This window comes from Sordaria macrospora, chromosome 5 (assembly GCF_033870435.1).
Source record: "Sordaria macrospora chromosome 5, complete sequence".
Classification (NCBI taxonomy): domain Eukaryota; kingdom Fungi; phylum Ascomycota; class Sordariomycetes; order Sordariales; family Sordariaceae; genus Sordaria; species Sordaria macrospora.
The window spans coordinates 181388-208966 of NC_089375.1; the positions used below are offsets into that span (position 1 = coordinate 181388).

The 27579-nt window shown below is 51.5% G+C and overlaps 10 protein-coding genes across 10 annotated transcripts; 3 read left to right on the forward strand and 7 right to left on the reverse strand.

The window, feature by feature from the left end:
• Positions 1–597: 597 nt before the first annotated feature.
• SMAC4_13739 (uncharacterized protein) lies at positions 598–850 on the reverse strand (the record flags this gene model as incomplete). Its single annotated transcript, XM_066091582.1, has 2 exons — positions 598–627; positions 761–850. The coding sequence occupies 2 exons, from the start codon at positions 848–850 to the stop codon at positions 598–600; spliced, it is 120 nt and encodes a 39-aa protein (XP_065947034.1).
• A 1089-nt stretch (positions 851–1939) lies between these two features.
• Positions 1940–4408, forward strand: SMAC4_09508 (uncharacterized protein). Its single transcript, XM_003344779.2, has 2 exons — positions 1940–2708; positions 2769–4408. Exon 2 carries the CDS (start codon positions 2774–2776, stop codon positions 4322–4324), a length of 1551 nt encoding a protein of 516 aa, XP_003344827.2. The 5' UTR covers positions 1940–2708; positions 2769–2773; the 3' UTR covers positions 4325–4408.
• A 4990-nt stretch (positions 4409–9398) lies between these two features.
• SMAC4_09705 (uncharacterized protein) lies at positions 9399–9848 on the reverse strand (the record flags this gene model as incomplete). The annotated part of the gene is made up of 1 exon (XM_003343123.2): positions 9399–9848. The coding sequence occupies one exon, from the start codon at positions 9846–9848 to the stop codon at positions 9399–9401; it is 450 nt and encodes a 149-aa protein (XP_003343171.2).
• A 240-nt stretch (positions 9849–10088) lies between these two features.
• On the forward strand, positions 10089–11044 carry SMAC4_09704 (uncharacterized protein; the record flags this gene model as incomplete). The annotated part of the gene is made up of 1 exon (XM_024656024.2): positions 10089–11044. Exon 1 carries the CDS (start codon positions 10175–10177, stop codon positions 11042–11044), a length of 870 nt encoding a protein of 289 aa, XP_024510967.1. The 5' UTR covers positions 10089–10174.
• Positions 11045–11224: 180 nt separating this feature from the next.
• SMAC4_09703 (uncharacterized protein) lies at positions 11225–12921 on the reverse strand (the record flags this gene model as incomplete). Its single annotated transcript, XM_024656023.2, has 3 exons — positions 12381–12921; positions 12179–12296; positions 11225–12104 (listed from the first exon to the last, which is right to left on the reverse strand). Exons 1-3 carry the CDS (start codon positions 12841–12843, stop codon positions 11225–11227), a joined length of 1461 nt encoding a protein of 486 aa, XP_024510966.1. The 5' UTR covers positions 12844–12921.
• A 2082-nt stretch (positions 12922–15003) lies between these two features.
• On the reverse strand, positions 15004–16512 carry SMAC4_13741 (uncharacterized protein; the record flags this gene model as incomplete). The annotated part of the gene is made up of 1 exon (XM_066091583.1): positions 15004–16512. The coding sequence occupies one exon, from the start codon at positions 16510–16512 to the stop codon at positions 15004–15006; it is 1509 nt and encodes a 502-aa protein (XP_065947035.1).
• A 934-nt stretch (positions 16513–17446) lies between these two features.
• SMAC4_13742 (uncharacterized protein) lies at positions 17447–17752 on the reverse strand (the record flags this gene model as incomplete). Its single annotated transcript, XM_066091584.1, has 1 exon — positions 17447–17752. One exon carries the CDS (start codon positions 17750–17752, stop codon positions 17447–17449), a length of 306 nt encoding a protein of 101 aa, XP_065947036.1.
• Positions 17753–19779: 2027 nt separating this feature from the next.
• SMAC4_09737 (uncharacterized protein) lies at positions 19780–21831 on the reverse strand. The gene is made up of 6 exons (XM_003343209.3): positions 21546–21831; positions 21094–21236; positions 20861–21000; positions 20780–20792; positions 20279–20711; positions 19780–20219 (listed from the first exon to the last, which is right to left on the reverse strand). Exons 1-6 carry the CDS (start codon positions 21762–21764, stop codon positions 19980–19982), a joined length of 1188 nt encoding a protein of 395 aa, XP_003343257.1. The 5' UTR covers positions 21765–21831; the 3' UTR covers positions 19780–19979.
• A 1362-nt stretch (positions 21832–23193) lies between these two features.
• Positions 23194–23451, forward strand: SMAC4_13743 (uncharacterized protein; the record flags this gene model as incomplete). Its single annotated transcript, XM_066091585.1, has 1 exon — positions 23194–23451. One exon carries the CDS (start codon positions 23194–23196, stop codon positions 23449–23451), a length of 258 nt encoding a protein of 85 aa, XP_065947037.1.
• A 1584-nt stretch (positions 23452–25035) lies between these two features.
• On the reverse strand, positions 25036–27054 carry SMAC4_12725 (uncharacterized protein). Its single transcript, XM_066091081.1, has 6 exons — positions 26579–27054; positions 26171–26522; positions 25971–26116; positions 25508–25738; positions 25149–25459; positions 25036–25094 (listed from the first exon to the last, which is right to left on the reverse strand). Exons 1-4 carry the CDS (start codon positions 26740–26742, stop codon positions 25582–25584), a joined length of 819 nt encoding a protein of 272 aa, XP_065947038.1. The 5' UTR covers positions 26743–27054; the 3' UTR covers positions 25036–25094; positions 25149–25459; positions 25508–25581.
• Positions 27055–27579: the final 525 nt, after the last annotated feature.

Consider the following 27579-nt stretch of genomic DNA (forward strand, 5'->3'; position numbering starts at 1 on the left):
CCGTTGAGTCATCCACGAAGCCGACGTCCAATTTGCGTTCCGCTATCGAGCCGAGGATCCGTTTGTTGGGTTGTACCAGCAGCCTTCGTCGCGGTGTCGGTGTCCGATTCGGATCGTACTCTTCTGCAAACATTGCCAGTTTCTCGCTCAGTTCTGCAAACCAGTCCAGGACACGGTCCTGGTTCGCATCTGTCGGCCACCCGCGCCAACCATTACCGAAGAGTGGTTCGCTGCCTTTCGTGCACTTGTTGAAGACGGCCTGTGATGCTGTCTTTAGACCCGCCACCCGACCGATAAAGATATCATGGAAGTCAGGAAGGTCGACATACATGGCGCCGAGCTCATCCTTGAGGACCATGTCCACATGTTTGCGATATTCGGAGGAGTTTGCGAAGCTGCTCGTATTGATAGACCGCGGAGTTTGAAGAAGGTCAGATGCTATCGGTCGGGGAGGCGGGGAGGCTTCGGTAACGGCACAGTAAACTTGGTGCCAGATCTCATCGTCGGGCTTATTGGCGAGGACTGCATTGAAAAGTGGTTCAAATTGGTCCGAGTCGAAGTTGTACAAGTCGTCGGAGATGAGGGCGGGTATGCGTTTCAACAGATCGATTTGAAGGGTACCACGGCCTGTATTCGAACGTAGAAGAGAGGTAATAGGGAGGATTTGGAGTGTGTTCAGAAGTCTAAACGCAAGAATCTGGAAATCTAAACAGCGGTTAAATGGGCATTTCAACAACGTAGACAGGCCTGTCTCACACACCTTTTTTGCCCAGCTGACTGAGCGCGTCTGGCGTAGGACAGGAGATGCCCCTGTCTTTACAGACTGATTCGAACGAAGCACGGAAGGCATCTAGGCCTGTGCCGCCCTCTCTGCAGGCATCTTCCTGTTTTGCAGCCCTAACCGGCTGCCCCGTGCCAATAGAAAAGAGCTTCCCCACATCCTGGTGCCTGAATGGGACGGTCCAAGCTACCCACTCAGCGGCGGCGTTGATTATTACCGGTAGGAGCCACATTTGCAGGTTTGCCAAGCCTTTTCGTCGGTCCGAGCCGACAAAAAGGCTTGGCACCCTTGTCCAGAGCATGTACGATAGGTGCTATAAACACCATCGTAAACGCAACGTCTCATACCCTACGGGAGGCGGAAGTAGACGTTAAAAATAACAACAACAACCATCGTGAACGCAATTGATTTATAGAATCGCAAGTCTGGAGGTTTAAAAGCAGGACAAGGAAGTCCCTGTGCGGTGGGGCCACAGCCAGCCGCCCGTGACACGGGACACCTCCAACAGGTGCTCCATAAGGTGTTGAATATTCACCTTCTAACTCGTTTCATACGTAGTGTCACGAACTAATAAGCAAAGGACACGAGCCAACCAAACCGCCGGTGCACAACAACCCAAGCCGCGTCCCCGCTACCGAGGACTTCGGCCTGCTGACCACTGGTGTTGCCGCCTCCGCGATTACCTCCGCGACCACCACGGTTCTTCTTTCTGGACTCCTTTCCGTCCTGGCGGCCCTTGGAACCATAGTTGACTGAATTGATACAGCCACGGGCTGCCGGCGACACTCATCAGTCAAACTGTCGACCGGAATTACCGACATAATGCCACAGGGACACTCTGTCGGCGACACTCATCAATTAAACCGCCGACCGGAATTACCGACCGGCAACTGAAGGAAGGCTGGCATTCAGAAGATCTACTCGTAGGCAGGTGAACTTGATCGATTCGCGCCGATGCATGGCACACAGGGCTCGATACCTACCAACCTTCTTGTGTATAAGAAGGCTTTGAAGCCCAACATTCTCATGAAGGTTGAAGGGATCAACAAGGCCTTTGAGACCAAAGAAGATTATTAGCTGAATTGAACTGCTGTTCCAAGCCCAGAATACTGCCCTTGTCACAGCGACTCGAGGTACTTGGATCCCTCAATTTTATCAACCCGGGCGTGGCCAAACTTGATAGGAACATCAACAACAAACGAAGGAATCAAGAGAACGACGAAGATTGGGCCCAGTCAGACGCTCAGATCTTTGATGATAGGAAACACGTAACGGCCGGTATGGCTGTCCAGGTTGTCCTAACTCTGCCCTCATGAAGGTTCCCAGTGGTGTGCACCGCCCGCATGTCCCCTTCACTTTGCGATCGACGATGTTGACTTGCTTCCAGGCCTCACCTCCCGGTGCCGGTGGAGGAAAGGGCAAAGGACTGATGATGAGGTCCGCTCTTCAGGTGCACCGTGCAAGCCATTTTGCGAAGGGAAAGATGGGATGAAAAGATGCAGCTGCTGTGGCCGAGAAATTACCAACCAGTGGCACGACGGCTTGAAAAGGGAGTGGATGGACTTGTGTGTTCAGGTTGAACTCAGACGGTGGGGCGGACGCGAAAGTGACGGGTGAGGTGAACGGTTGAAGATTTTGCTCTGGCGCACTCACTGCCATCTCCCATCTACCACAACTAATGCGCTCACACCATCCTCTACTGGACATCTTTGGGCCTGATCATTTCGTTCTTTTATTTTCCCCACCTCCCAAGAGAACCTACACCTCTACCTAACTGTTCTTCACTCATCCCTGTCCTCACCGCCCCTAGTCGCCTTTGCAAGTACAACCCTCGCATTGTGACACCGACAGAACACACAATCCGATTACCATCATACAAATTGCAACCGACCTATCGTATTTCACGACACTTCAGGTCCCTTTCCCGGTAAGAAATTGTTCTTCTTGACCACGCGATAAAGCTTGATCAGCTAACCCAATGAGATAGCCAAGATGCCAGCGAAAAAGACCAGAGCCAAGAAGGCGCAAGCGACGAAGGAGACTGCCAAGGAATTGCCCTCGCCCGACACCCCTCCTGCGGATAGTCGCTCCCCCTTCACGAACCTCCCTCTTGAGGTCCACATGCTCATCGGTGGCACGTTGAAGGACAAGAAGCAACTTGGTGCCCTCGCCAAATTAGCCAGGACGTCGGGCCGTCTCTGCTCTTTTTACGAGCAGCAACTTTACAAAGGAAAGAACTGCAGCAACATGATACGCGCTTTTATGTGGGGAGCGAGTATGGGTTCTATTCCTGTCATGAAAACCGCAAACGGATGGGGCGCAGACCTCGACACCCGGACCGATCTTGACTGCCACAGCCCTTACGCTCCTTGCCGCAACACGAAGGGTACAGCATTACAGTTGACCATCAGAGTAAAGCAGAACGACGCCATGCAGTGGCTATTGAAGCAGGGCGTTCTAGTGGATGTGCCTAATAAGCCGGCCCGCAACATGTGCCAGTGCGATGGGGGCTGGGACAGACGTGAGATCTGGGCTTCCACTCTTCACATCGCTATTTGCACTGGAAATCTGAACGCGGTCAAGTCACTACTCCGGGTTTGGCGCGAAGGAGTAGCGGCGTTGGAGTACTCTCAAAAGTTCGACCATGATCTCATCTTGCACACGGCAGTGTGCCAGGCATTCCGTTACCACAGCGTCGAAATTCTAGATTTCGTACTCAAAAACGTCATGATCCGCAAGTCAATCGACGGATTCAAGCCCAACTCTCAGGGGGGTTGTACGCCTCTCGCGATGGCCTTGCTCCGTGGTGGCGCATATTACGCGCATTGCAGCACGAAGAGCATTCTTGCCTCTTTGGTCAAGGCAGGTGCAAGCTTGGGACCATACCCTCCCGCCTCCTACCGGGCTGGCATATCCCCTCTCATGGACGAGATTGAGCGAGGACACCTACGAACGAACGCGAGATACCTGCTCCAACTGGGTTGTGATCCAAACGGCGACCGACCTGATCCAGTCACTCAAGACTGGGAAAGCCCACTGCACGTCTATATCATCCCGCAACACGAGAATAGATCTTTCCGCCCGCCTCATGTACCATCCATCCTGCCACAGTGGCAGGGTCAAAGCCGCCGCGAGATAAAAGCCTTCATCGTTGTACTTCTTAAGTACGGGGCGTCCCTCGACATCACCGATTCCGACGGATACTCTCCTCTGGACAATGTGCTCAGCTACATGGAGCCATTTCTCACGCCTGGTTTCAGAATCCTTGGCTTCAAGTTTGTGAAGTTCTTGCTAGCAAATGTTACGGATAAGGGCATCTCGGAGCAATCCATGAGAAGAGCGGAGGACGTTATGGCGACGATGATTCAGGACTTGCGGGCTGAGCATGCGACACACGACCTGTCCTACGATTACGAAGGTCCACTCCAAGAACACCATTTGGGAGTCTGGGGTGAGGAGGAAGTGGTTGAAGAGGAACCTGCGCCAATCCTTTTGGGATGGCATTCATGGACGCGTGAGGGAGGCAGATTGGTCAGGAAGTGAAGGGTATTTGGAATTGTGTAAGCTATTGTACTTTCTCATTAATCTGGCAAGGAGTTCGGGTTTCTCGCTTGCTTATCTCTCGGCTATGGATTTGATGGGTGATGCAAGCGCACACCCGTGGACAGAGGATTTGTTGCACCTATACAAGTAGTGCGCGGAATTTGTATTATTTTTTTCCTTACTATCGCAATGGCAACGGGGATACCAACTTATTGACTTTTCACATCACAAGTGTGAAAATGGTTTGTTGTCACTTTATCTCTCATTTTCCAAGCTTAAGGGTTGTAGGTTTCTCTGCCCCCATCTTTCAGGGCAGAGTCTCGAAGATTACTCCCAGTGGCGAGTCCTGGGAATGGGTCCCAAGTAGTGATCTAGTGATCTATTGACGGTCTTTACATTCTTCGTGATCACCCTTCTCCCCTTTGTTTCTGTTGACCTTGGCCCTACTACTACATGCGGACCACGAGGATCACCGCACTTCCGGACAATGGTTACCCTGATCTCACTGTGGTCGACTGCAGACAGTTGTGACTTGCCGGTAAAAAAGCCACATCCCGCTTCATCGTGGTCGAGTTCACGATTAGGATAAGAACGGACCGGGAAGCCCGCAGGCCTTGGCAAGTCTGGTGGAATGTCAGACACCAAGTGAAGGGTTGAAGGTTCCCGCTAAAGGTTTCCAGGCAGTGAGGCTGCCAGCTGGCATATATGACGATCCCGGTGCTTCTCTCAAAGGTTCAATTCCGGTCACTTTCACTGCTACCTTACCTTCACCTACTCACTCAAGCACGACTGTCAAAGGTTCAACTTCGGTCACTCTCACTGGTATCTCCCATTCACTTATCTATCCGACCACTACACGCACCGCAGGTTGCCCTGGTTGATTTTGCTATTTAGTTTTCGTTCCTCATCCTCTATCATTATATAAACATCCTACCAACCACATTTGCGACCGGTTCGCACTTTTCAGCTTTCCCAACAACCGGTCACTCTACCGCAACAAAATTCCCAGGCCCCGCACCACGACACAAGACGCGGTGTCAACCAGAGTCAACGAGAGACAATCATTGCCCTTTCTTTCTGGCTCTTATTTACTACCCACTACAGAAGCGGTACTCGCTACAAGTGAAAAGCCGACTTCAACCCTTCACTCCCTTTGACTAACATCCAGGGGTCGTTTCCATGTACATTTCGACGACCTTTGCCGGCCGGGATAACGGAAAGAAACAGACATGTCAACTTCCTTTTTGGACCATCCGGTACGTAACGGCGCAGACTCCATCGTATAATAACACTTCATTTACTAACCCAACGACCAGACAACCATTGGCACGATCATCTTCCCTCCTACCTCACAACAGGGGCGTCCCTATCTGCCTCCTGAGATTCACTTCATGATCTCGGGGTTCTTGAAAGACGAAGCGCGTTGAAACACACTCCTTGTATTGTCCAGATCTTTACACTGGCTGAGGTCCATCTACGAGACACGACTGTACCTCACCACCAAGCACACCAGTTACCCGCGTCACTACCCAATTGGCATTAGATTCAAAGATACAGCACCAGGTTCAGGCAACCTCATTAGGGCTTTGATGTGGGTTATTATCAACGAATTGGTGCCTGTCATGGCTCAGGCCAAAGCCTATGGAGCCTGTTGAAGCAGACTACCGTCTTGGCAGTCGATCCACACATGGACCTCAGTCATGTATATATATATCGATGGCCTCTCTCATTTTTCACCTACAATCCTTCTGCTCTTCAGTCAATCAATCAAGGAATTCTCTTGCCGACCGATCCTCTGAATCAATTTCCCTGTGCCCACCCATGTGCTCCAACACATCATCCTCTAAAGACCCACTCGTGAGTACGATGCATCTGGGGAGCACCATAAGGAGGAAGCAATCATTTCTTTCGCACAACCTACAGGATGTCTTGGCCAGGACACATATATCACCATGATCACTTTACTCTTTTGGCCTAATGGACTCCAGAATGCTTCGCAAAAATGGACATGAGAACTGGCTGGACCTTTGCAGGACTGGAGAATGTCAGGTCAAACACATTTAATAAGATGCAGTGCAGATTGCACCCGGGAGTACGGAATACTTCAGTCTATGATATGACGATTTTCCTTGATGTTATCTGTTCCCATTTGGATTGGACCGATTATTTCTTTTTCATTGTCAAAGCTGGTACCCTGACCCTCCCTTTTTCCGTTTTGTTCTTTGCCCTGTTTGGATTAGATTTTGCCTTATTTTCTCGGTTTATGGGTTCAGTCGGAATGGTTTGCTGGAAGTTATGAAACAACAATCCCATCCCGATGTTTTGATAGGTGTCTGATTGATTGGAGGGATAGGCATCGCTGAGTATCTCCTGAGTCCCTGCTCGCTTCTTTCCGGCCAATCGCGCGACACCGACTACAAGAGGGCTGAGTACATCTCTTCACGCTTTTTAGTGATCCAGGCAGACGCAGACTGTCACATACGATCATATCCACTGGAAACCTCGGGATCCCGTCCGCTCTCCCATAGATAAGCCAGTGAGGGCCTGACTAGTAGCTGGGTCGGTGACGATCAGCGAATCCCAGGTGTTGTATGTCTTTTTTTTTTTGCTTTTTTGCATCTTGCAGAGTTTCTCTAGTTCTACCTTTGTGAATCGCTGTTCCCCTACCGGGTTTTTGGTCTTTCTTTTGTGGCTTCGACATTATGAGCAGGGATGGAGGTTGTGAGCAGGTCATGGGAGTTGTGTTGTGTGACGAACCGTTACAAGAACAAGAGTATATCGCTGGGATAAAGATAGAACAACGGTCATAAGTAGCCAAAAGGTACTGATCAATTGTAGAGACTAGTTGCTTGCTGAAGAGCCGGTAACAGGAAGCCCGGGAGGCCTTCCTTTATACTGGTCTTCCTGGACCCGATATACCGGACCCGGGCCTTCGGGTCTCTTCTTCGGGTCCGTTCTTACTGGTCAGATATTCTGGCTTACATGATTGGATCGTAACACTCCCAAGCAGGAAGTTGGAATGACCTGAGTGCCTTGGAATTTCATGCTGGTTTGTTTGTTTGTGGTATGATGCTTCGGCGTCTTTTTGTGCCGCAGCCCTCCCCCGTATGCATCTCTCTCATCCAATCGACACGTCTACAAAGGTGCCGGCGGCTACGCCAACAGTGTGTTGGAAGCCAACAAACATGATTATAACATTCCAGGATGGAAGGGAAGAGGTAGGCTGATGCAGGCAGATGAAGGAGGTAGGTTAAGCTGGGTAGGTGAAGGAGGTCAACTAAGGCACACAAGTGAAAAACCGGGCTTGTGTATATTACAAATGGAGTTGGTATCAGGTCCCAGAGTTGGCTCGTCGAACACCACCAACAAAAGCGAGGGCTCCACCTCCTTCCCCTTCGCCCCTCTCCTCTTATACCGCTTTTTTATTCAATTGGGTTTTATCCTTCTCTCTTACGGTCCAGTAGATCTAGGGAGCACTTTCAGGCAAGGCGGCCAGCGTGACCGGCGAGCTGAGCAAACCATGCAGAGCGACCGGCAACTCTGTTATGCAAGTCACATCAATATCACATCAACTCTATAAATCAGTTGATCCGCCCCGTCTCAGGAACCGTTCGAATTTCCCAGAGACCAAGGACCAGAGTTTGAGTCCAGGACGAATATCTCTTCACACTATTAGTCTTTGCACACAGGGTCATATTAGGAATCATGTGCGACTACATTCAGGTGAGCGACATCCTGTTTTAATGTGTTGCAACGATTAAAGCTAACATATCAATAGAGAGAATAAGCCTGCGGGCACTTTCGCTGGATAGCGTCCAAATGGTGTTGTGAACATACCAAAACCCAGAGAAGGTGTCAACCGAATATAGCTTACTTTGAGAACAACTAATTTCCTTACACGAGATTTCTTGTTATTTTTAACGGCTACTTCCGCCTCCCGTAGGGCATGAGACGTGCCACATCGGTGAATCTAGCGTACAAAATGAGAGCAGTGCCCTGCTGTCCACCAAAACCATTAACCCGAGGGCAACCCGAGGCCTATTGCCAGTGTAAATCACGTGTTGCCCATAGCGTAAACGCGGCCCAACACTTCCAGTCTAATCGCCCAATGAGCGAGTCGCCAGTCTATAGCGTGACCTGTTGTTGTTGTTGTTGTTGTTATTTTTAACGTCTACTTCCGCCTCCCGTAGGGCATGAGACGTGCCACATCGGTGAATCTAGCGTACAAAATGAGAGCAATGCCCTGCTGTCCACCAAAACCATTAACCCGAGGGCAACCCGAGGCCTATTGCCAGTGTAAATCATGTGTTGCCCATAGCGTAAACGCGGCCCAACACTTCTAGTCTAATCGCCCAATGAGCGAGGCGCCAGTATATGGCTAAACCTGTAAAAGAACAAAAACAGAAGAAAGTGCAAAATCACTCCTCTCCGCTCTCGCTCTCGCTTCCCTCCACCCGCAAAGCCTCCTCCCGTCTCCTTACACGGTGAACTAGCCTGTCCAAGTCTACCGTAACCCTCTCGATCTCGTGGCCGTGGCCAACCTTCACCCCTTCCCTCCGTAAATACCCCGTAAGGTCGTCGGCGGTGCCTCCGTCGTCGATGTGCTGTTGCCAGAGTGTCTGGCGCCATGCTTTTCTCGTGCACGTCCATGAAAAGAAGTGCGAAGTCTGGATCCTAGCGATGAAGTGCTGCCAGTAGGTTCCAATAGCAAGGGAGAGGTTCTCCCGCGTAGCTGCTTCCCCAGTGACCGGGGAGACCGCATATGCCTTCCTGCAGAAGAAGGGATGGAAGGGAGTCTTCCAGCTTCCACAAAAGCACGTCAGCAACGCGTCCTCGTGTTCGAAGCGCTCATGGTAGTCCTTGAAATCCCCGTGGCCAGATCTGGCCGCGAGAAGGTGGTGTAAAAAGCGTCTGTCCAACTCTCTTAGTTCGTCATTAGGCTTGATAGAGACCCCTAGCCGGTAGTCTGCATACGACTCTGGCTTGTTCGTGGCCCACCACGCCTTGAAATCCGTACGCGCCTCTCTCTTAGCAAGCCGCTTTGAGTGCGCAAGGGTAGCCAAGCCTTCATTGACTATCTCTCCCCTTCAGCACCCGCCTTAGCGAGCTCGTCAGCAATCTCGTTGCCCGTGATGCCCTTGTGGTCAGGCACCCAGCGGACGTCCACCAGTCTAGGGCCATAATTCTTGCAGGTGGCCCGGAAATCAAGGAAAGCCGCTTGTGACGACGCAGCTGGGGTTCCCCGGAGTCCTCTAATGACGGACGTGTTATCGAGGCATACCGTAATGCGTGGCCGGACCTGTGCTTCCGGAAAGAGCGCCACAGCGGCCTTGAGACCATGCCGCGCCCCTTCCGCCTCCGCATCGAAGACTTCTGCATATTCTAGTTGACCGCATCCGCGGCCAAGTTCTGTCTGTCCTTGGAAGATTACGTAGCCAAAGCCTACGCATTCGCCCTCTGGTCTTTCTTCTTCCGCGTCCGGGTCTTCCGCGTGCGCTGGAAGGCCCATCTGCTTGGCTATCATAGAGCCGTCGGTATAAACGACGATCTCCGAGGGATCTAGCTGGAGAAGCCATTCTTTAAAATCCTTAGTAGCCCTGCCTCAAGGTACCCTTGTCACATTTCCCACTAAGCTTTCGCTACTACATAACACCCGCCCAGTGCGCCTACACATGCATCGTTCCTAACCGGTCCGAGTCCCCGTGCCGGGTTGCCGGAGATCATGCCGTTATCTGTCATTTAAATCCTTCCACTTTTTTTTTTCCGGCTCTAACAGCTTTCCCAGCATTTGTTCCATTCCTTTTCATTTGTACCTTTATCATCAACACAAGGTTCTACGCCACCTCTACAATGATGGAGCCTACACCATCACTCCAGTCGGATGGGCCGCCCTATCCCTCATTCGAAGAACTTCAACGCAAGGGACATCGTGTCATGTTCACTCGCGATACCTGGCGACTTTATTGGGAACTCGACGGCGACTTTCCCGGGGCAATTTCCGTCATGAAGACCCGCAAAGGCGCAAACGACCTGGAACCATTCTTCAGACCAGACACAGCAACATGGCATGAGCTTGCGGGTATGCCCCTGACGGAACCAAAGGTCTCGTCCGTTGAGGCTATGGTTAGCGACCTCCGGCAGTGGGAATCAGACTGGCTTGAGTGGCATGATTGGCATGAGGCACCCGAGTACAACCAAGTGCTCGTCGCCTACGGCGATCTCGACAATAATGTTCGGCCTTATGCCGGAGAGCCTCCGGAAGACGACGAGGACACGAAATTTCTCATTAAGTGCTGCGGAGAAGACCGACCCCTTCGGAAGAAGGAGATCAAGCTGAAAGTCATGGCTTCAGCGGGTGGTGATTCCTTTGTCACAGTTCGGGACTATGTCAGCTGTAAGCGCCCTGTTCCTATCACCTCCAAGAGGTTTTCCAAATTTTCTAACCACAGGACATTAGCTGTTCATCCCTGGCTTAAGAGCTTGCGCAGCGAGATTATGAAGGCAAAAGAGGTCGCGCGTCCTCTAGCATATAACACCAAGTTACCATACGAATGGATGGTGGACGTCTTTGAGGGGCCATTCAACAAGATCGAAGAGAAGAAGGACTGGGTTCAAAGCCATGGGGGCGGCCCGCGTCGTGAACATCCTTTGCCTGTGGTGTTATTGGAACATCTCGCACAGAAGCGTGCAGAGCGTGAATTACGCAACAAAAGCAACTAATTCTGGCTGTCTGATCAACACTCGACAGGTCCATGTCTAAATAGGAATGAGGACGTGAACAGGCACCGTGGCGTACCTCATATCCCGATCCTTTTGTCATCTAGCCGCACGATAGTATTGAGCACATTGCCAAATAGCGTTACCACCTCCTTGCTTGTACCGTCTCCCGAGCACGACGAACTAATGAGCAGCCGTGGCAGACGCACAATACGAGTTACCAAAAGCAATGACACCTGAAGCAGCGGCGGTCCCACAAGCGCCATTCGCGCAGTCCCTCAGGCCATACCCAAAGTTAGCATTCTTGCACAAGCAAGAGGGCAATGGGCTAGCGCAACCCAGGGCCGAATATTGAGCCACCATGTTGTTGAAGCATGCCTGACCGCACGAGGGCAGAGCAGCAAAGCCAGTGGTTGTTGCGGTGTGAGTAGCAAAAGCCGTCGAACAATAAGAATCACCGAAAGCGATAACTGTACTTCCAACCGCAGTTCCACAGGCTCCGTTTGAACAGTCGCGAATGCCGTTTTTGAAGTTGACATTGTTGCATAGACAGTAGCCATCTCGACTGGCACATCCCAGGGCGGAGTATTGGGCAAGCATGTTATTGAAACACGTTTGACCACACGAGGGCAAAGCAGCTAGGCCGGGGATCGTGGTGCTGGGAGGCTTTGTCGTAGTAGTGGTTGCCGCGGTGCTCGATTTGGACGTCGTGGTTAAGCTTGTTTTTGTCGTGGAGGTTGTTTTTGGACTTGTACTGGTGGATGTTTGCTTGACCGTGGTTGAGGTAGCGGTGACTGAGAAAGTGGTGGAGGCTTTGGTAGTAGATACGTTCGAAGTAGAAGTTTGGGCGGTTGTCGAACTCAGGGAACAGTTGCCCATTTGACACACACCGTATGCGCAAAATGAAGGGCCTGTACCACATCTTCCCGCGGCGTTGCAGCAATCGCCCCAAACACCAGCACACAACTTGAAGCCATTGTCTCGGCCGCACCGACCGTCCGTGGTATAGACCGAATCTCCTGCACAGGCGCCTTCAAAGCATATTCCATCCGCGCAGTCTTCCCTAAATTGTCGGAAATGTTGCGTCAGCTCAGAACTTCAGCGACTTGCACAATGCTAATAAGAAGGCTAACTCACAGTGATTTACCACACTTCCAAGTCTTTGAGTTGCAGCACTGGAGTGGGGTGCCCAGACAGGTCGCATTGTTGTGTAGGGGACCGCAGAGACCGTCTGTGGCTCTGAGGGGCTCGATAACTAGAGGTACAATGAAATGTCTCGTCAGTCTCGTACATTGATCGATCCATCAGCTCACGTGTGAAGAGGTACAAGGGAACCCACAGCCATCCACGCAGTAGTCGGTGTTTGCCTTTATGTTCCCGCAGTCTGGACTGAGCTCAGGATTCAACCTGAAAAAGCCCTTGACGCTAATTCCGTATTTACGGGCAAGTGCGGTACAGGTGTAGTAGTTGATATCCGTGTTTCCCGTGTTGGCGGCATAGCGACAGTTGATTTCACCGGGGGCAACATCTCCGTCGCTAATGATGGGGCTGATGGTGACAGGCACAGCGGTAGACGTTGCGGCCGAGGAGGTGGAAATGTCAACGCTTCCGGCTATTGAGGATATCAAAGCAGAAGTGGTGTCGGCCAAGTCCCGTTTCTCGAATTGGCCTGCTTCCCAATATATCGGTTGGCATTCGGAGCTTTTGGCTCGAACTGTGCCTGCAAGGTAGAGGAAAGCAAGGGCGCAGAACACAGCTTGCAGGTGCTGTGACCATCTTGTTTTCTGAAGGAGTAGTTGCATGGCAAGTAAGTACGCCAACAAGTGGTTGCGTGAAGGAGGCAGGCCCGGGTTGGAGGCGGGACAATGGAGCTTTGAGCGAGGGGATCCAAGACGGGAGCAAGAAGGCAGTGACTGGAGCGGCAACGACAGAGCAGTTAAGGCATTCCAGTCAGTTGTTCTTTCCATGCAGCGACGCTTGCCCGTCTGGATAGTGGATACCTAGGTACATCTAGGTACCTCTACAGGACCTTTAGGGAGAGGTAGCAGCCAAGCTCGGACATTCGTTGCCTCTTTCGCTGTGCCCTTCACATTTTCCAGAGGGAAATTGAGCCCGTAGCTGTGTAGTTGCAGTTGGTAATGTAGCGATCGTTCCTTCCCTGTCGTATCAAAAGTTCCATTCGCTCGGTTGCTCTGGACCATTCTGTTCCCCGAGAATTTGAAGAATTTTCATGCAGAAGCACTAGCAGTCGGTTGACCGTTCCGCTTATGCCATAAAACCCGTTTGCCTAGCCATTCCTCCTCTCTTTTTGGTGTGATGGGGGTAGTTGCTACAGTAGAGGTAGGTAGGCACAGTTTAGCTTTGCAGCTTCCACCCAACGGATGGATCACATGCGGCTCACAGGCTCAAGTATGCAGGAGCTTGCTTAGCACTTGCACATCAAATGCTTGTTTCATCCCTGTCCCTGCAATTCGCCGCTAATAAGCTTTCTGTTCCTGCATGCATCCATGTGGATCGTTCCTGGATCGCCTGTGCCCCGCAGCGTGCCGGGCAGCCGCTTCCCGCTTCCGCAGTTCGCTTGACAGGGAAATTGAGGGACAACTCCGTGAGTCCCGAGCTGTTGAAGGGCCTGGGGCCTTGAAATTCCTCCCACTTCTTGCCACCAACGTCTTCGGCCGATGCAACTCTCCACTCAAGTCGCATCTCTGAGATTGCACCGGTCTGGTTCCTTATCAAAAATTTGCCGGATGGGACCCTTCCAAGTTGCAGCATTCTCCCTCATCAACAACATGCCACTTTCTACATAGCAGTCCGTGTAAATCATTCTCCAACACCATCTTCTCGCACCCTTACCCAATTTTCCCCCCTCGCTTCCATCCAACCCGTTGCGGTTGCCTTCAAGCGGCCTACTATTCAACATATACCTACCGTTCCCAATCTTCGTCAAGGCTACGGTAATCAGACCACCCGACTCGGACCGGATCCCTCCATCTGTGCACCCAGGGGGCATGAAGCCGCGGATTCATATGTTGTATTATGATGGAGCGAGAGTAATCCACAGGGTGAAGCCGCTCTTCCGCGCGGTCCAATCTTGTCAACGAGAGAACAACGGCAGCACATCTCCATTCGACGGATTACATCCCTATCTCGCCGCGGCGCCGGTTCGGGCTCCTACCTCGTCAAGTCCGACTCGGGTTGTATCCCGTATAAACAGTGCATACACATAACTTTTCCCAGGTACCTTGAACGACTAGAGCTGTTCTTCGTCTTCAACACGATGTACCCCTAATCTCCGGTTTTACCGCGCATCAGTCCGGACATGAATCCTTGTCACACGGACATTCGACCTCGACCCTAACCCAGCAGCACGAGGCTCGCAGAGCCGCACGGCTGAGCCTCTCGAACCCTTCAAAATGCTTCAGGCAACCAGGCCAACTCGGTCGGAGAGTCTATTCGACCGATAGCACAACCTACCCGAATCCCCTCAATAATCCCTGGCGTATTCCAGCCAACAATACGTACGCCGGCTGCACTGCCCCTCATATCGGGCTGTGCTAGCCAGGCCAAGAAGGGAAACCCTGCTGTCACAAGAACGATCCCTAACCAACCAAGGCACTCCGGCGGCAATAGGGCGGTGCCCGTGACGACGCCGGCGTCATAGGAAGGAAGGATATTGGAGGAAGATACTCGGGAAGGATCATATGTAAGCACAGCGGTGCACACCGCTAGATAGATGCCTTATGGCCTCATGACCCAGATCAGGCCAGCAGAAGGAAGGAAGGCTTTGGCATAAGAAGGTCGGGAACCCCAGCCTGGATGGAAAGGCTTGAAAGGATTCAACAAGGCCTTCGAGACCAAAGTAGTTTATCAGCTGAATTGAACTACTGTTCCAAGCCCAGAATACTGCCCTTGTCACAATGGACAAGGTCCGCCAGTCCATTGCTAACAAGCGGAAACTCCCCTTATTTACGATGAAGGGCGTGCTTCTCATGGCCTGGCCACCAGATTTCAGAGCCAAATAGGGCCTTTGGCAGGACGACAGCCTTCATAGCCTTCACCATGGAGCCTGGAGGGGCGCCGTGGTAGACTCTGTTGAGACCGCGTATGTGGCGGACTACCTGCTTGGCGGAGGCGAGCCTGTGCTCAATGTGGTGCTTCCAGTTCAGCTTGCTGTGGAGCCAAATCCCCAGCCAGCGCATTGCCGGCTGTGCAGCCACCTCGACTCCTCCGTGTGTAATGGTTGGGAAAGGCGCAGTTTGTCTTTTCCTGGAGAAAAACTGAATTTCGGTCTTGTCCGGCGAGAAGTCAACAGCGTTGTCTACTCCCCATTGGACCATGGCGTCCAGCTCTCGTTGGGCCTTCTCTGCGACCTCTTCGTTCGAAGTGCCAGTAACAAGAACTGCACAGTCGTCTGCATATCCAAAATGCTGTGCTTCGCTCTCTCCAAGGCGATGGACCGGCTCTGTGTAGAACAAGTAGATGATGGGCGAGGCAGGGGAGCCCTGAGGGAGCCCGCATCTGAGACGGCGCATAGGAGTGGTCACCCCTGGGTATCGCACGCAGGCCATGCGGTCCGTCATAAAAGACTCAACCCAGCGAACCACGCAGTCCGGCCACCCTTGCTCCCGCAAACGTAAGACCAGCCTATTCACTAGGACGGCATCAAAGGCGCCTTTGACATCCATGGCTACAAGTGCAGCAACAAGTCCCTTGTCGAGTGCAGCTTCGATATCGTGAAACAGAGCTTCCACAATGTCAACGGCCGAACGCCTTGGAAGGGCGCCAGCCTGCTGGGGATTCAAGACCCCGTTAGAAATGGCCGTCCAAGCAATCCGCCTGCCAATAAGGCGTTCGATGCCTTTTCCAAGGCAGGACAGGAGTGAGATGGGCCGCCATCCCTTGGCCGTCGTTTGGTCTTTCCCAGGTTTCGGTATCATAACCACTTCCGCCTGTCGGAAGACTTGGGGGTGGTAGCCGGTAGCGACGCAGCCCTGATAGAGCCGCAGGACAGGGTCTTTGATCGCTTCCCAGGATGCTTTCAACATACGAACGGTAATACCGTCGGTGCCTGGGGACGTGTTGCCAGAACCGCAAAGTGTTTTGTAGACTTCATCCGCGTGTACGACGGACGACCAGGGTAGGCGACGGCGTGGTACCGTGGGTACCCAGCCAGTTTCGAGGTCTTCCTCTTCGCTGTTCCTTTCTAGAAGGGCCGTGCGGAGCGCCTCCGCCTTGGCTTCTGGCTCGATCACGGTCTGCCCATTGATGACTAGTGGGGGGGCCTCCATCCGGTCGCGGGGCTTGTGCCACGCCACGATCCGAAAAATGTCCTTGTCGTCTCGCGCTTTCGTGATAAGGTCATCGAAGAACAGCTGCTTTGCTTCTCTGACTATCCTCTTAAATTCCTGCCGAAGAGCTTCTATCCGCTGGGGGATGGGATTCGGATTGTTGTGCCGATAGTTGCGGAACATTCTGGAGGCCTGCGCGCACGTTTTATTCCACCACTTTGCGTTTTTCTCAGGTCTTGATGGCCTGCAAGAGATTTGGAGGGCCTCTGTAAGGACGTTGCAGAGGGCCTCGGCGAGCTCGTCGAGCCTTTCCGGGGAGTTCTCGCCTGCAGGGAGGAGCGGGACCAGACCCATGAGAAACGAGACGTTTTCGGCAAATAGTTTAATAGCCTCTGGGTCTTCACGAAGGACCAGTCGACGGCGAGGAGGCTCTACAGGTTGGATAGGAATGTCCGTAATGCAGACTTGGTGGTCGGAGCCGCAGTCCGCCTCTGGGGCAATTCTTGTTGAGCAGAGTGGTATGTTCGAGAAGGTAAGGTCGATAGTATTACCGCAGTTGTGGGTAGGAACACCAGGGGCCGTCAGCAAATCCAGGCCATGCTCTGTAATGTAGTCCACAATTCGCGTGGCACTCTCTGATGTTTCCGCGCCAGGTTGCCAGGAGTGGTGTTTGGCATTGAAGTCGCCAGCGAGGAGTGTCCTTGTCGTTGGTTGCCAATTTTGCAGTAGCTCGAGGGCCGAAGTATCGTTTGACCGGCGGTAAATGTTAACGAAAGTGACACCCTGCGTCTCTACCCATAGCAGATCTCTGGTATGGCCGAGAGTGAACCCTCCTGCTGCCATTTCCCTACGAACGTACGTGGCGACGCGTGGGTGGGTAGTAGTCTCACTTGTCCATGTGCGGACAGGTGTGTAAAGAGCGTAGAGGGAGTGCCCGGGAATACCAAAGCGGCCCTCATGGAACCACACTCGTGGCTCTTGGATCATAATCACGTCCGCTCCAGCCTCACTAGCAGCTTGGAGGGCAATTTCATGCGTGTCGCGTGCTCGTGCTACATTAGCCTGAAGGACACGCAGTCTGGAATTGTTCAGGCTATCACGAGAGGGGGTTGAGTGTCTACTCATTGGCCGTCGGCCCTCTTGGAGGGCGTTTTGTGGCGGCTAGAACGACGGACTCGTTATCCGAGGACGCGTACTCGCTCAACTGGACTACTATCATGTCCTCATCAGCTGGGGGCTGGCTTTGGTCAGAGCTGTTGGATTTAGACAGCTCGTCGGGAGTCGTGGGGGTATTTTCCTGGTTGTTGGAGGGGGCGGCGCGGTTGTATTTCTCGGTGAAGAGAATGCCACCTTTCTGGCGAATCTCTCGCTGCTGATGAGGTGTTGGGCGGATGATGGTATCTCTTTGGTGTCTCGGGCGCATAGGACACTCGACGTGGGTGGACTCAAAAGGGCCACAGCAGTGGGGTGGAGTTGGTATGTTATAGATAAGACATCTTGCATTAACATGCCAGAATGGGTTGCAAGGACTAGCATTAGTGGTGGGAAGGAGTTTATGAACATGGTAACGAGAGCAAGGGATTCCATCCACGGGTGTAACGAACGGCAGGTCTGGTCTGCCTAAATGAGATAGCTGAAGGTACAGACTATCAGGTGCTGTTCGGTGTAGCCAAAGGTATAAAATGAGTATCGCTTGCAAATTATAGATATCATTCGGGACGACAGCGAGGGAGAGAGCGGTGAAGAGTAGAGTGTTTCTGTGTTTTTGATTTTCCCTTTCTTTTGTCTTTTCTGTCTTCACGGATTTCGCTACATCGCTAGCTCGTCCACTGGGTGGTTGATAGAGGTGCTGGGCCGCGTTTACGCTATGGGCAGCACGTTAGATACACTGGCTATAGGCCTCGGTTTGCCTTCGGATTACTGGGTTGGTGGATGGAATAGGGACACTGGGCGCCACAGAGTGTACCAGCGCATTGCTTCTATCTTTGTACACTAGATCCACCGCTGTGGCACATCTCATGCCCTGCAGGAGGCGGAAGTAGACGTTAAAAATAACAACAACAACAACAACAACAACAACAACAACAACAACAACAACAACAACAACAACAACCCAGTCCAGGGACTCGGTGGGCATACGCTAGGTAGGTAGATGTTACGGGTTGTTACGATCCAATCAACGGACTTAGATAGATTGACCAATCAGATCGGACCCGGGGTCCCGAGCCTACGGGACGGCCCCGTGTCCCGGGTTTGCGGGACCACGGGACAGGGCTGAAGACTAGTATATAAGAAGGCCTCCCAGCCTTCGTTATCAGGGTTCTTCAGCACGCAATAGCTATCACAATCTACCAGTACCTTTTGGCTACTACTCTGTTACTCTATTGTTCGATCCCAGCAAGAATACTCCTGTGCGTGTAACGGTTCGTCACACGGGTAAGGCTGAAGTAACAGCGATGAACGATGTTCGTTAGACGGGGGCGGGGAGCGGGTGGAAAGATAGGTTGCAAGGGGATCCATAGTCTTGAATGACAGTTTCCAAAATGACAGTATAAAAATGGTGAGAATTCATATCCAAATCGCTTTTTTGTTGTTGTTGTTGTTGTTGTTATTTTTAACGTCTACTTCCGCCTCCCGTAGGGCATGAGACGTGCCGCACCGGTGAGTCTAGCATACAAATATCCAAATCGCTGTTTACGTAAGATACTGGCCACGTTGACAACCAAAAGCATCGGCACGATACATGTGTGACAAGGGCAGTGTTCTGGGTTGTAACAAAGAGTTCAATTCAGCTGATAATCTTCTTTCGTCTCAAAGGCCTTGTTGCCCTTCTCAACCTCCAGGAGAAGGTTGGGCTTCAAGGCCTTCTTATGCCAAAGGGAATCGGTACGAACTTGAGGTACGCATCAAGCCTCGTCGCCTGAGGCTTCAAGACATCTATCTAGCAATCTGCATACGGGTGGATCTTCCTGAATGCTTTCATCCATTCTCCATCTTCCTTCTGGCGCTGTCCTTCACCCGGGCGCCCTGCTTCTTGCTTGGTTGTCTGTGGTTGCTTCTGGGATGACTGGGGATTGCTTCATGGTGTTTCATCAGCGTCTTCGGACCTCTATGGTTGGCTCACTAGCCCGGTGGTGTCAGGAGGGGTTAGGGTAAGCAGTACCCGTGGCCGAGAGTCCGGCCGAGGTGAGTGTTGCGGCCGAAGACCACCGGGTATCTCGAGGCTGATGCCGAGCTTTGTGTTACGATTCAATAAGCGATGACTTACGTAAGCAAATAACTAAACCAATCAGAGCCGCGCCGGGCGCCGGCGCCGTTAAGCAACGGCGCAACGGCTTACACTGAAGAAACAGTATAAAGGAGGGCCTCCCAGGCCGTCCAAATACTGGGCTTTCAGCAAGCAATAGCTATCACAATCTACCAGTACCTTTCGGCTACTACTCCGTTACTCTATTGTTCTATCCCAGCGATAATACTCCTGTGCTTGCAACGGTTCGTCACACGTTGAGGCTCTGCTGAGCCCTCCGACCCTGACTCTGGACTGTGGGCGATGTCCGTGTGACAACATGTACGATCCTCCGCTGGAATATTCACATCCACAACACCCACCGGCGTTTGGCATGGCCTCCCGTCGGTTATCCACCTTAAGCTTAAGCATCCACCGGCTTTTGCGCCCTCACCATGCGCCACCTAGCGTTAGAATGAATCTTGGCTTCCCTGAATTCTCCGCGAATAGTAGCGGCGTAGTTCGCGATTTCCTTCGGCGTCCACCCCAGGTACTTGGGCATGAAATAGACAAGGAAGCCCTCAATGTCATGTGTCAGCGCCGCAGATTGGTAGAGACCCAGCTGCTTCAACTTCGGGTCATCAGACCAGGGCGCGGAGGGAACCTAGATCTCGGGGTCAGCTTCACCTCGTCTCAAGGGCTCACGGACAGGGAAAATCTTACATAGTAATCCTCCGACGTAATGTTGGTGAACCCAGCGTTTTTCATTCCCTTTTCCATCGTGTCTGAAGAAGCCACGTTGAACTCGATCCCAGTCTTCCGCCCAACCTCTTTCCAAATTGTACCCCACTGGGCCATAGCGGAATCATCCTGCATCGTTCCATCAAAGCATGAAAATTGAGCATCGGTGTCAAGGTGTTCAATCCAACCGCCCGGCTTGCAGCACCGGTAAGCCTCCTTATACAGGGCATCCCAATCCTTGATGACGCCGATAAGCCAGCGAAGGTGAATAAAGTCGAAGTAATTCTCTTGATAGGTCCACTCCTTACTTGCGTCAACGATCTCGAAGCAGGTGTTGGGAGGTAACCAGCTAGGTTGAATAGGGGAAATGTCAGTGCCAATTACGTTGCAATTGGGGTGATCGTCCGCAAAGTCACTGTTATAAAAAACAATAACATGTTAGTAATCGAACATCGACCCAGGAATCGGACAGGTCAATCTTACATGGCCCAGAGTCCTGCATGTAAAGATGGTCAGTAAAGTGGAGTAAAGGGGAGAGAGGGCAGTCCAGGTTAATCAGCTTACCAGTACCGGTACCAATATCAATAACGTTCTTGATCTCCTTCTCATTGAGCGGGGACGTATACAGCTTTCCATCGAACAACATAACTAGAGCCGCGTGCAAGATATCCAACATCTCATTTGCCTTTGCATCATTAGGGCCCCTGAAAAGTGCACATGGACCAGTAGTTAGTTCAGCTCCACAACATCAACCGAAAAAGCACTCATACTGCGAATATTTTCCAATTCAGACGTACCAATACTCCGTGTCAGTCACAGAATCGCTGTGGTAGGTCCGTCCCAGGACATTACGGTAGTGCAAGATGCTGGAAGAGATCGAGGCGGTCGAACTCTCAGCGTACTCACTTCCCAGGGTCGAGTCATTGTCCTCATCTAGCTCCTGTACGTGTATGAGACTTTTTATTAGCATTCACCATTCTCAAAATAATAGATGGAAACGCTGTGATCATGGATGTCTCATTCGTTGACGATCAATCTAGCACACTCGCTAAGAGCAGAGGAGAAGAGAGTCGTCGGACGAAGTGAGGGAAACCTGTTCTTATGTAGGGCAATGGGTATGCGTCCGTCAGACGCAAATGCTGCCACTGCCTAACACATAGGATCTGGGCAGGCGAGACCGCCCGGAGCTCCTGCATGACAAACGCCTGGTGGAAATCGAAAAGAGGATGCATATGTAGATGAAACGAACCTGTTGGCCCCAATAGGCACCGGGCAAAAGACCAACAGGCTCCGAAGACTCATTGCCCACTGGAGACGTGGGAGCAGGCGTGGGCGACTTCGCGGGACCGGGTGTGGGCGACTTATTTCCCGCTGGGAACGCGGGACCAGGTGTGGACGGACTCTCCTTCCCCTTTGGCGACTTTGCCTCAGGTGCCGGTGACTGTGCCTTTTTGAAAGGGGAACTCATCGTCGCGGATGGATATTGGAAGAGTTGAAAGATGGGTCTGTGAACTGAAGAGGTTGGCTAAAGTCGATGCTTGGTATTTTCGCGTGCCAGCAGCCCAATATATAGGATTTCTCGTCACCTAAGTTACCCCTCCTCGATGAAGAGTCTTCCGAGGCTGCCATTGCATAGAGCGGTCAAGAGTGAAGGTAATCTCCTTCCTTTCGAACTGTGTGCTTCGGTCACCTCTTAGGTCACATTCGTGCTTGCTTGCTAGCGACTTTTCGGTACCTTTTGGACTAACAGCAAGCACGCAGCTATGCGGTTACAGCTAAAATTCAGTGTTAGTTGTCAAGTAATTTTATGTACTAGGACGGTGGGATTTTGCTGAATCAAGGATTCCATTGGCTGCAATCCATACCAGTTACCGAGGTGGTGGAAAAACACAGTGAATGGGCGAGTTGGCAAACGTTGCAATATGCACCAGCTCCCACAGGAGGCTTGAGAGCAAGACGAGAAAAGCAGGTGTGAACAAGAAAAGACGCTGCAAGGAGCACGGCCGCGATCACGTCTAGAATCCAAAAAAAGCAAAACATTACGTTCTGTTATCTTACCAACGATCATGGCACCAACCTTCACTCCTCCGCAGAAATTGTTATCAGCCACTCAGCAGTATTTGCAGCAATGCAGATAAGCATATATTTCATTCAACAAATTCACCCCAATTTCGACCGGGCGCTCCATCTTTTCTGACCTAACCCAGCTTGCCATGCCTTTGCAATAAAGATGCCCGCAGTCACGAACCTCATACTGCCCTGTTTTGTTTGATACAAAATGTCGACATTGCAGAAGTTCCAGTCATAGCCTCTACCACAGGAATCATCATTACATCTTCCTCCTACAACAAAAAGACTTGGCGCCAAGTGTTAGTGCTAACTCTTGGTTGCCCGCAAAATCCCTAACACCACCTAAATCGCCGTTTTCACGGTCGATATCCCAACATTCACAACATCAAAATGTCTACGCCTTCGCCCTCTGGGGCCCCCCAACCACCGCCGCCGGCTATAATACCGGTTACACCTCTGCCGGACTCCATTTTCGTCCTGCCCCCGCCCTCCACGACGGCGCAGTCGGCCAAGAGAGCCCGAACTGCGGACGAGGAAGCCCGTCCTGCCCACGCCACCACCACGGGAGGCGCGTACGGATTTCAAGGCATGATGGGCCGCGAACAAGCCAGAGTCATATGCAGACTACCGGTTGCGGGTCTCTATCAAGCCTAACGACGAACTAAAAGAGCTGGACAGACGGTCTTTACACCACCTCCTCGCGGCCAGGTCTGGCCACGGAGATTTCAAGGACTACCACGAGCGCTTCGAGCACGAGGACGCCCTGCTGACATGCTTCTGTGGAAGCTGGAAGAATCCCTTCCATCCCTTTTTCTGCAGAAAGGCATATGCAGTTTCCCCGGTCACGGGCGAAGCGGCTACGCGGGAGAATCTCTCCCTTGCTATTGGAGTTTACTGGCAGCGCTTCATCGCTAGGATCCAGACCTCACACTTCTTTTCGTGGACTTGCACAAGAAAGGCATGGCGCCAGACACTCTGGCAACAGCACACTGACGGCGGTGGCGCCGCTGACAACCTTACGGGGTTCTTACGGAGTAGAGGGGTGGAGGCTGGCCATGGCCACGACATTGAGAGGGTTACGGTGAACTTGGACAGGCTAGTTCACCGTGCAAGGAGACGGGAGGAGGCCTTGCGGGAGGAGGAGAGCGAGAGCGAGAGCGGAGAGGAGTGATTTTGTCATTTCTTTTACCTTTTCCTTTATGCTACAGGTTCCGTCATATACTGGCGGCTCGCCCACTGGGCGATTCGATTATGTGTTGGGCCGCGTTTACGCCATGGGCAACACATGATTTACACTGGCAATAGGCCTCGGTTTGCCCTCGGATTAATGGTTTTGGTGGACAGTTAGGGCATTGCTCTTATTTTGTATGCTAGACTCACCGGTGCGGCACGTCTCATGCCCTACGGGAGGCGGAAGTAGACGTTAAAAATAACAACAACAACAAAAATCAACTGGGCGTTCAAAGATCGGAAAGCCTTGCCCATCCACGAATCCTTCACCCAGATCGAGCTTTTGAAGTTGTTACTCGGAAGGGGTGCTGATCCCAACGGAAAGGACGGCCATGGTCAAACGGTGCTTCATAGAGTTGCCGCAAACTTCAATACTAGCCCCCGAAGCAGACAGAATCGGGACTACCTAGAGGCCCTCCAGACCCTTCTCCAATATGGCGCATTGCCCGACGCCCCTGACAACGAAAATGTCACGCCTCTTCACCTGCTTGCGGACACCGGGACACCTAACGTGCTTCGCTTATGCCTGGAATACTGCGTGAATGCCTCCAGCGCCGTACGCCTGCTCAACCAGTTTGGGGAGTCACTGTTACACTACGCTGCCGCCGCCGGAAACGGAGAGACTGTCGAGTATCTGCTTGTCACACGGACATTCGACCTCGACCCTAACCCAGCAGCACGAGGCTCGCAGAGCCGCACGGCTGAGCCTCTCGAACCCTTCAAAATGCTTCAGGCAACCAGGCCAACTCGGTCGGAGAGTCTATTCGACCGATAGCACAACCTACCCGAATACCCTCAATAATCCCTGGCGTATTCCAGCCAACAATACGTACGCCGGCTGCACTGCCCCTCATATCGGGCTGTGCTAGCCAGGCCAGAAGGGAAACCTTGCTGTCACAAGAACGATCCCTAACCAACCAAGGCACTCCGGCGGCGACAGGGCGGTACCCGTGACGACGCCGGCGTCATAGGAAGGAAGGATATTGGAGGAAGATACTCGGGAAGGATCATATGTAAGCACAGCGGTGCACACCGCTAGATAGATGCCTTATGGCCTCATGACCCAGATCAGGCCAGCAGAAGGAAGGAAGGCTTTGGCATAAGAAGGTCGGGAACCCCAGCCTGGATGGAAAGGCTTGAAAGGATTCAACAAGGCCTTCGAGACCAAAGTAGTTTATCAGCTGAATTGAACTACTGTTCCAAGCCCAGAATACCGCCCTTGTCACACGGAGACGACGACGCTGTGCGCGAAGTGCTTTCATATCCTCGCGGTTTTCAAACGTTTCTAGCGTAGCCGCTGTCGGATAAAGTGGTGCTTTGTCATCCCTACGCAAGGATGCGGAGGCCAGTAGCTTGAATAGCTTGGAATCGTCTTCAGATGTACTATCGAAAACGAATGACATCAAATTGTGTGGAATATGGCTCGCTTGGTAAGAGGTTTCGAATGTTTTTGTGTTATGGCTCAGGATGTGGTTTCGAATAGCGGATGTAAGGGAACCTTGTGTAAAAATTGTAAGCAAAATAGTAAGGGAAATGGGTAAAGGGTTCTTACCATCAATTTTATTTCCACCGCCGATTCGCAGCGCATAGGGCCGGAGAGTGTTTCTGTTGCCCGCTACCAACCATGTCCGGCTCCAAAGTTCCAGATATTTGTGGTACTTTAAGGGAAAGATAGGCTTTTCCTGCATTCCATCCTTCCACCTAAGTTCAATGCAATCAACATCTTCCAAGTTTGGACGCTGAAGTAATTCGTCAAAGGACGAAAACTCTGTTTCGAAGGCATCATCATGTAGAGCTTGAATAGCTACAAACGTAACTAAACAAACGATCTGGCATGGTACCAAAGTAGCAGAAAAGGTCACCCTAGAAAAGTGTTAGTTTGGATCAACGGTTAAAGGCAAAAATACGTACACATCTGCCCCCTTATCAATTTTGTTAGCCAATAGCTTGTTTTGATTGATCGTGATCTCAGCAACAAGCCTTGGCTATTTTGTATCCGGATTGCGAACGACAAGTAGCTTGACTTGTCGATAAAGGATGTTCTCATAAGTGCCGGGCCGAAAGCCAATGCTTCCTATAAGCACCAATGTATGAAAGGCAGCCCGATTGTGACGAACCGTTACAAGCACAGGAGTATTATCGCTGGGATAGAACAATAGAGTAACAGTGTAGTAGCCAAAAGGTACTGGTAGATTGTGATAGCTATTGCTTGCTGAAGAGCCGGTAACAAGAGGCCGGGGAAGGCCTTCTTTTATACCGGTCTTCATGGACCCGATATACTGGACCCGTGGACCCGAGCCTTCGTCTCGGGTCCTCCCTTCGGGTCCGATCTGATTGGTCGGCTAGTCTAGTCTCCATGATTGGATCGTAACACCGATGTCTAGGATCACAAGGTATATCGACTGCGCGTTCCCACAAAGTGCTGAGAATAAGCAGAACATCGTCTGTTGTGGCTTCGGTTTTCTCAAATGTTTGTTTGCATGAGAGGTTGAACTTTTGTGCAAGAGTTGATTGGATCCACTGTGAGAAGAAATGTCAGTACACAGTATCGGTACGGGTAAGGAGGGAATCTACCTGGATAACCTCTCCACGGGCCTTCCCACAGTTGCCAAGCAATGTCCATTGTTCGGAACCTTCGTCTGAATCTTCATTTGAATCATAATCCCTTCTCTTCGCGAGCACTACAGCATCAGCTTGAGCTACTATATGCTTCCATAAAGCAATAATAGTCACTACTGACTGAACTTTTGGTACCTGCTTCTGTTCCTCGGTACCGTCTATATACAGACGCCTGCATCTTGCATAGCGTGTATAGTCGGCCAGAAAGCTCTTGCAGATAGCAATAGCCTTTTTCTTGTTTTGGCACACGCCAAACCAAATCTTATCAGCCTCTTTTTGTGTTAGTTGTAACACATCTGTGACAAACCTAAAAAGCGTTAGTATACAATATTAAAGAAAATAGCAAAATAATAAGGTACATACCTATTCCATAGACGCCACGCGCGTTCTCGCTCAGCTTTGGTCTTCTTACAAAGCGAACGCTCATGTGTTGTTACCGTAAATTCGTCGACGTCGGCAAATGCTCTTCTTTTCCGTTCTTCGTCGTCGGGTACAGTCGGCGGTATCGGCGGTTTTTGTAGCTCCATTCCTTCCGTATTGCATATGGATGGAGTGTGATCGGCACCGTGAAACTCAAACAATACCTTCTCAAGCTGCAATAGTTAACGAGCTCAGTGTGTTTGGGAGGAGAAATTCATTAGAAAACTCGGAAGGAGGGTTTGATATGAAAACCAATGCAACCCTCGCAACGTAGGGGCCGTAATTCATGCGGTAGAATCAACTGGGAAGAATGGATATACAGTAAATGCAATGAGAATGGGACAAAAGTGTGCTTGTTTGATTCGGTCGGGAAACCGAGGGTAGAGACGCAATATATATCTTGAGGCCCTTGTGATGTTCACCGAAGCCAACCACACCTCCCAAAAGCCAACCACACTTCCCAAAAGCTAATCATACCTTCCAAAAGCCAACCACACTTCCCAAAAGCTAATCATACCTTCCAAAAGCCAACCACACTTCCCAAAAGCTAACCACACCTCCCAAAAACCAACTACACCTCCCAGTTAGAAGTACTAAGTGTATGGATTTGTTGTTGTTGTTGTTGTTGTAGTTGTTATTTTTAACGTCTACTTCCGCCTCCCGTAGGGCATGAGACGTGCCACATCGGTGAGTCTAGCGTACAAGATTAAGAGCCATCCCCTAACTGTCCACCAAAACCATTAACCCGAGGGCAACCCGAGGCCTATTGCCAGTGTAAATCACGTGTTGCCCATAGCGTAAACGCGGCCCAACACTTCCAGTCTGATCGCCCAATGAGCGAGCCGCCAGTGCATGGCGAGACCTGTAAAACAAAGGAAAAGTACTAAGTGTATGGAATAGGTGTCAGGGGTAAATGGCAGGGGTAAGTACCTTGTGTAATGTAT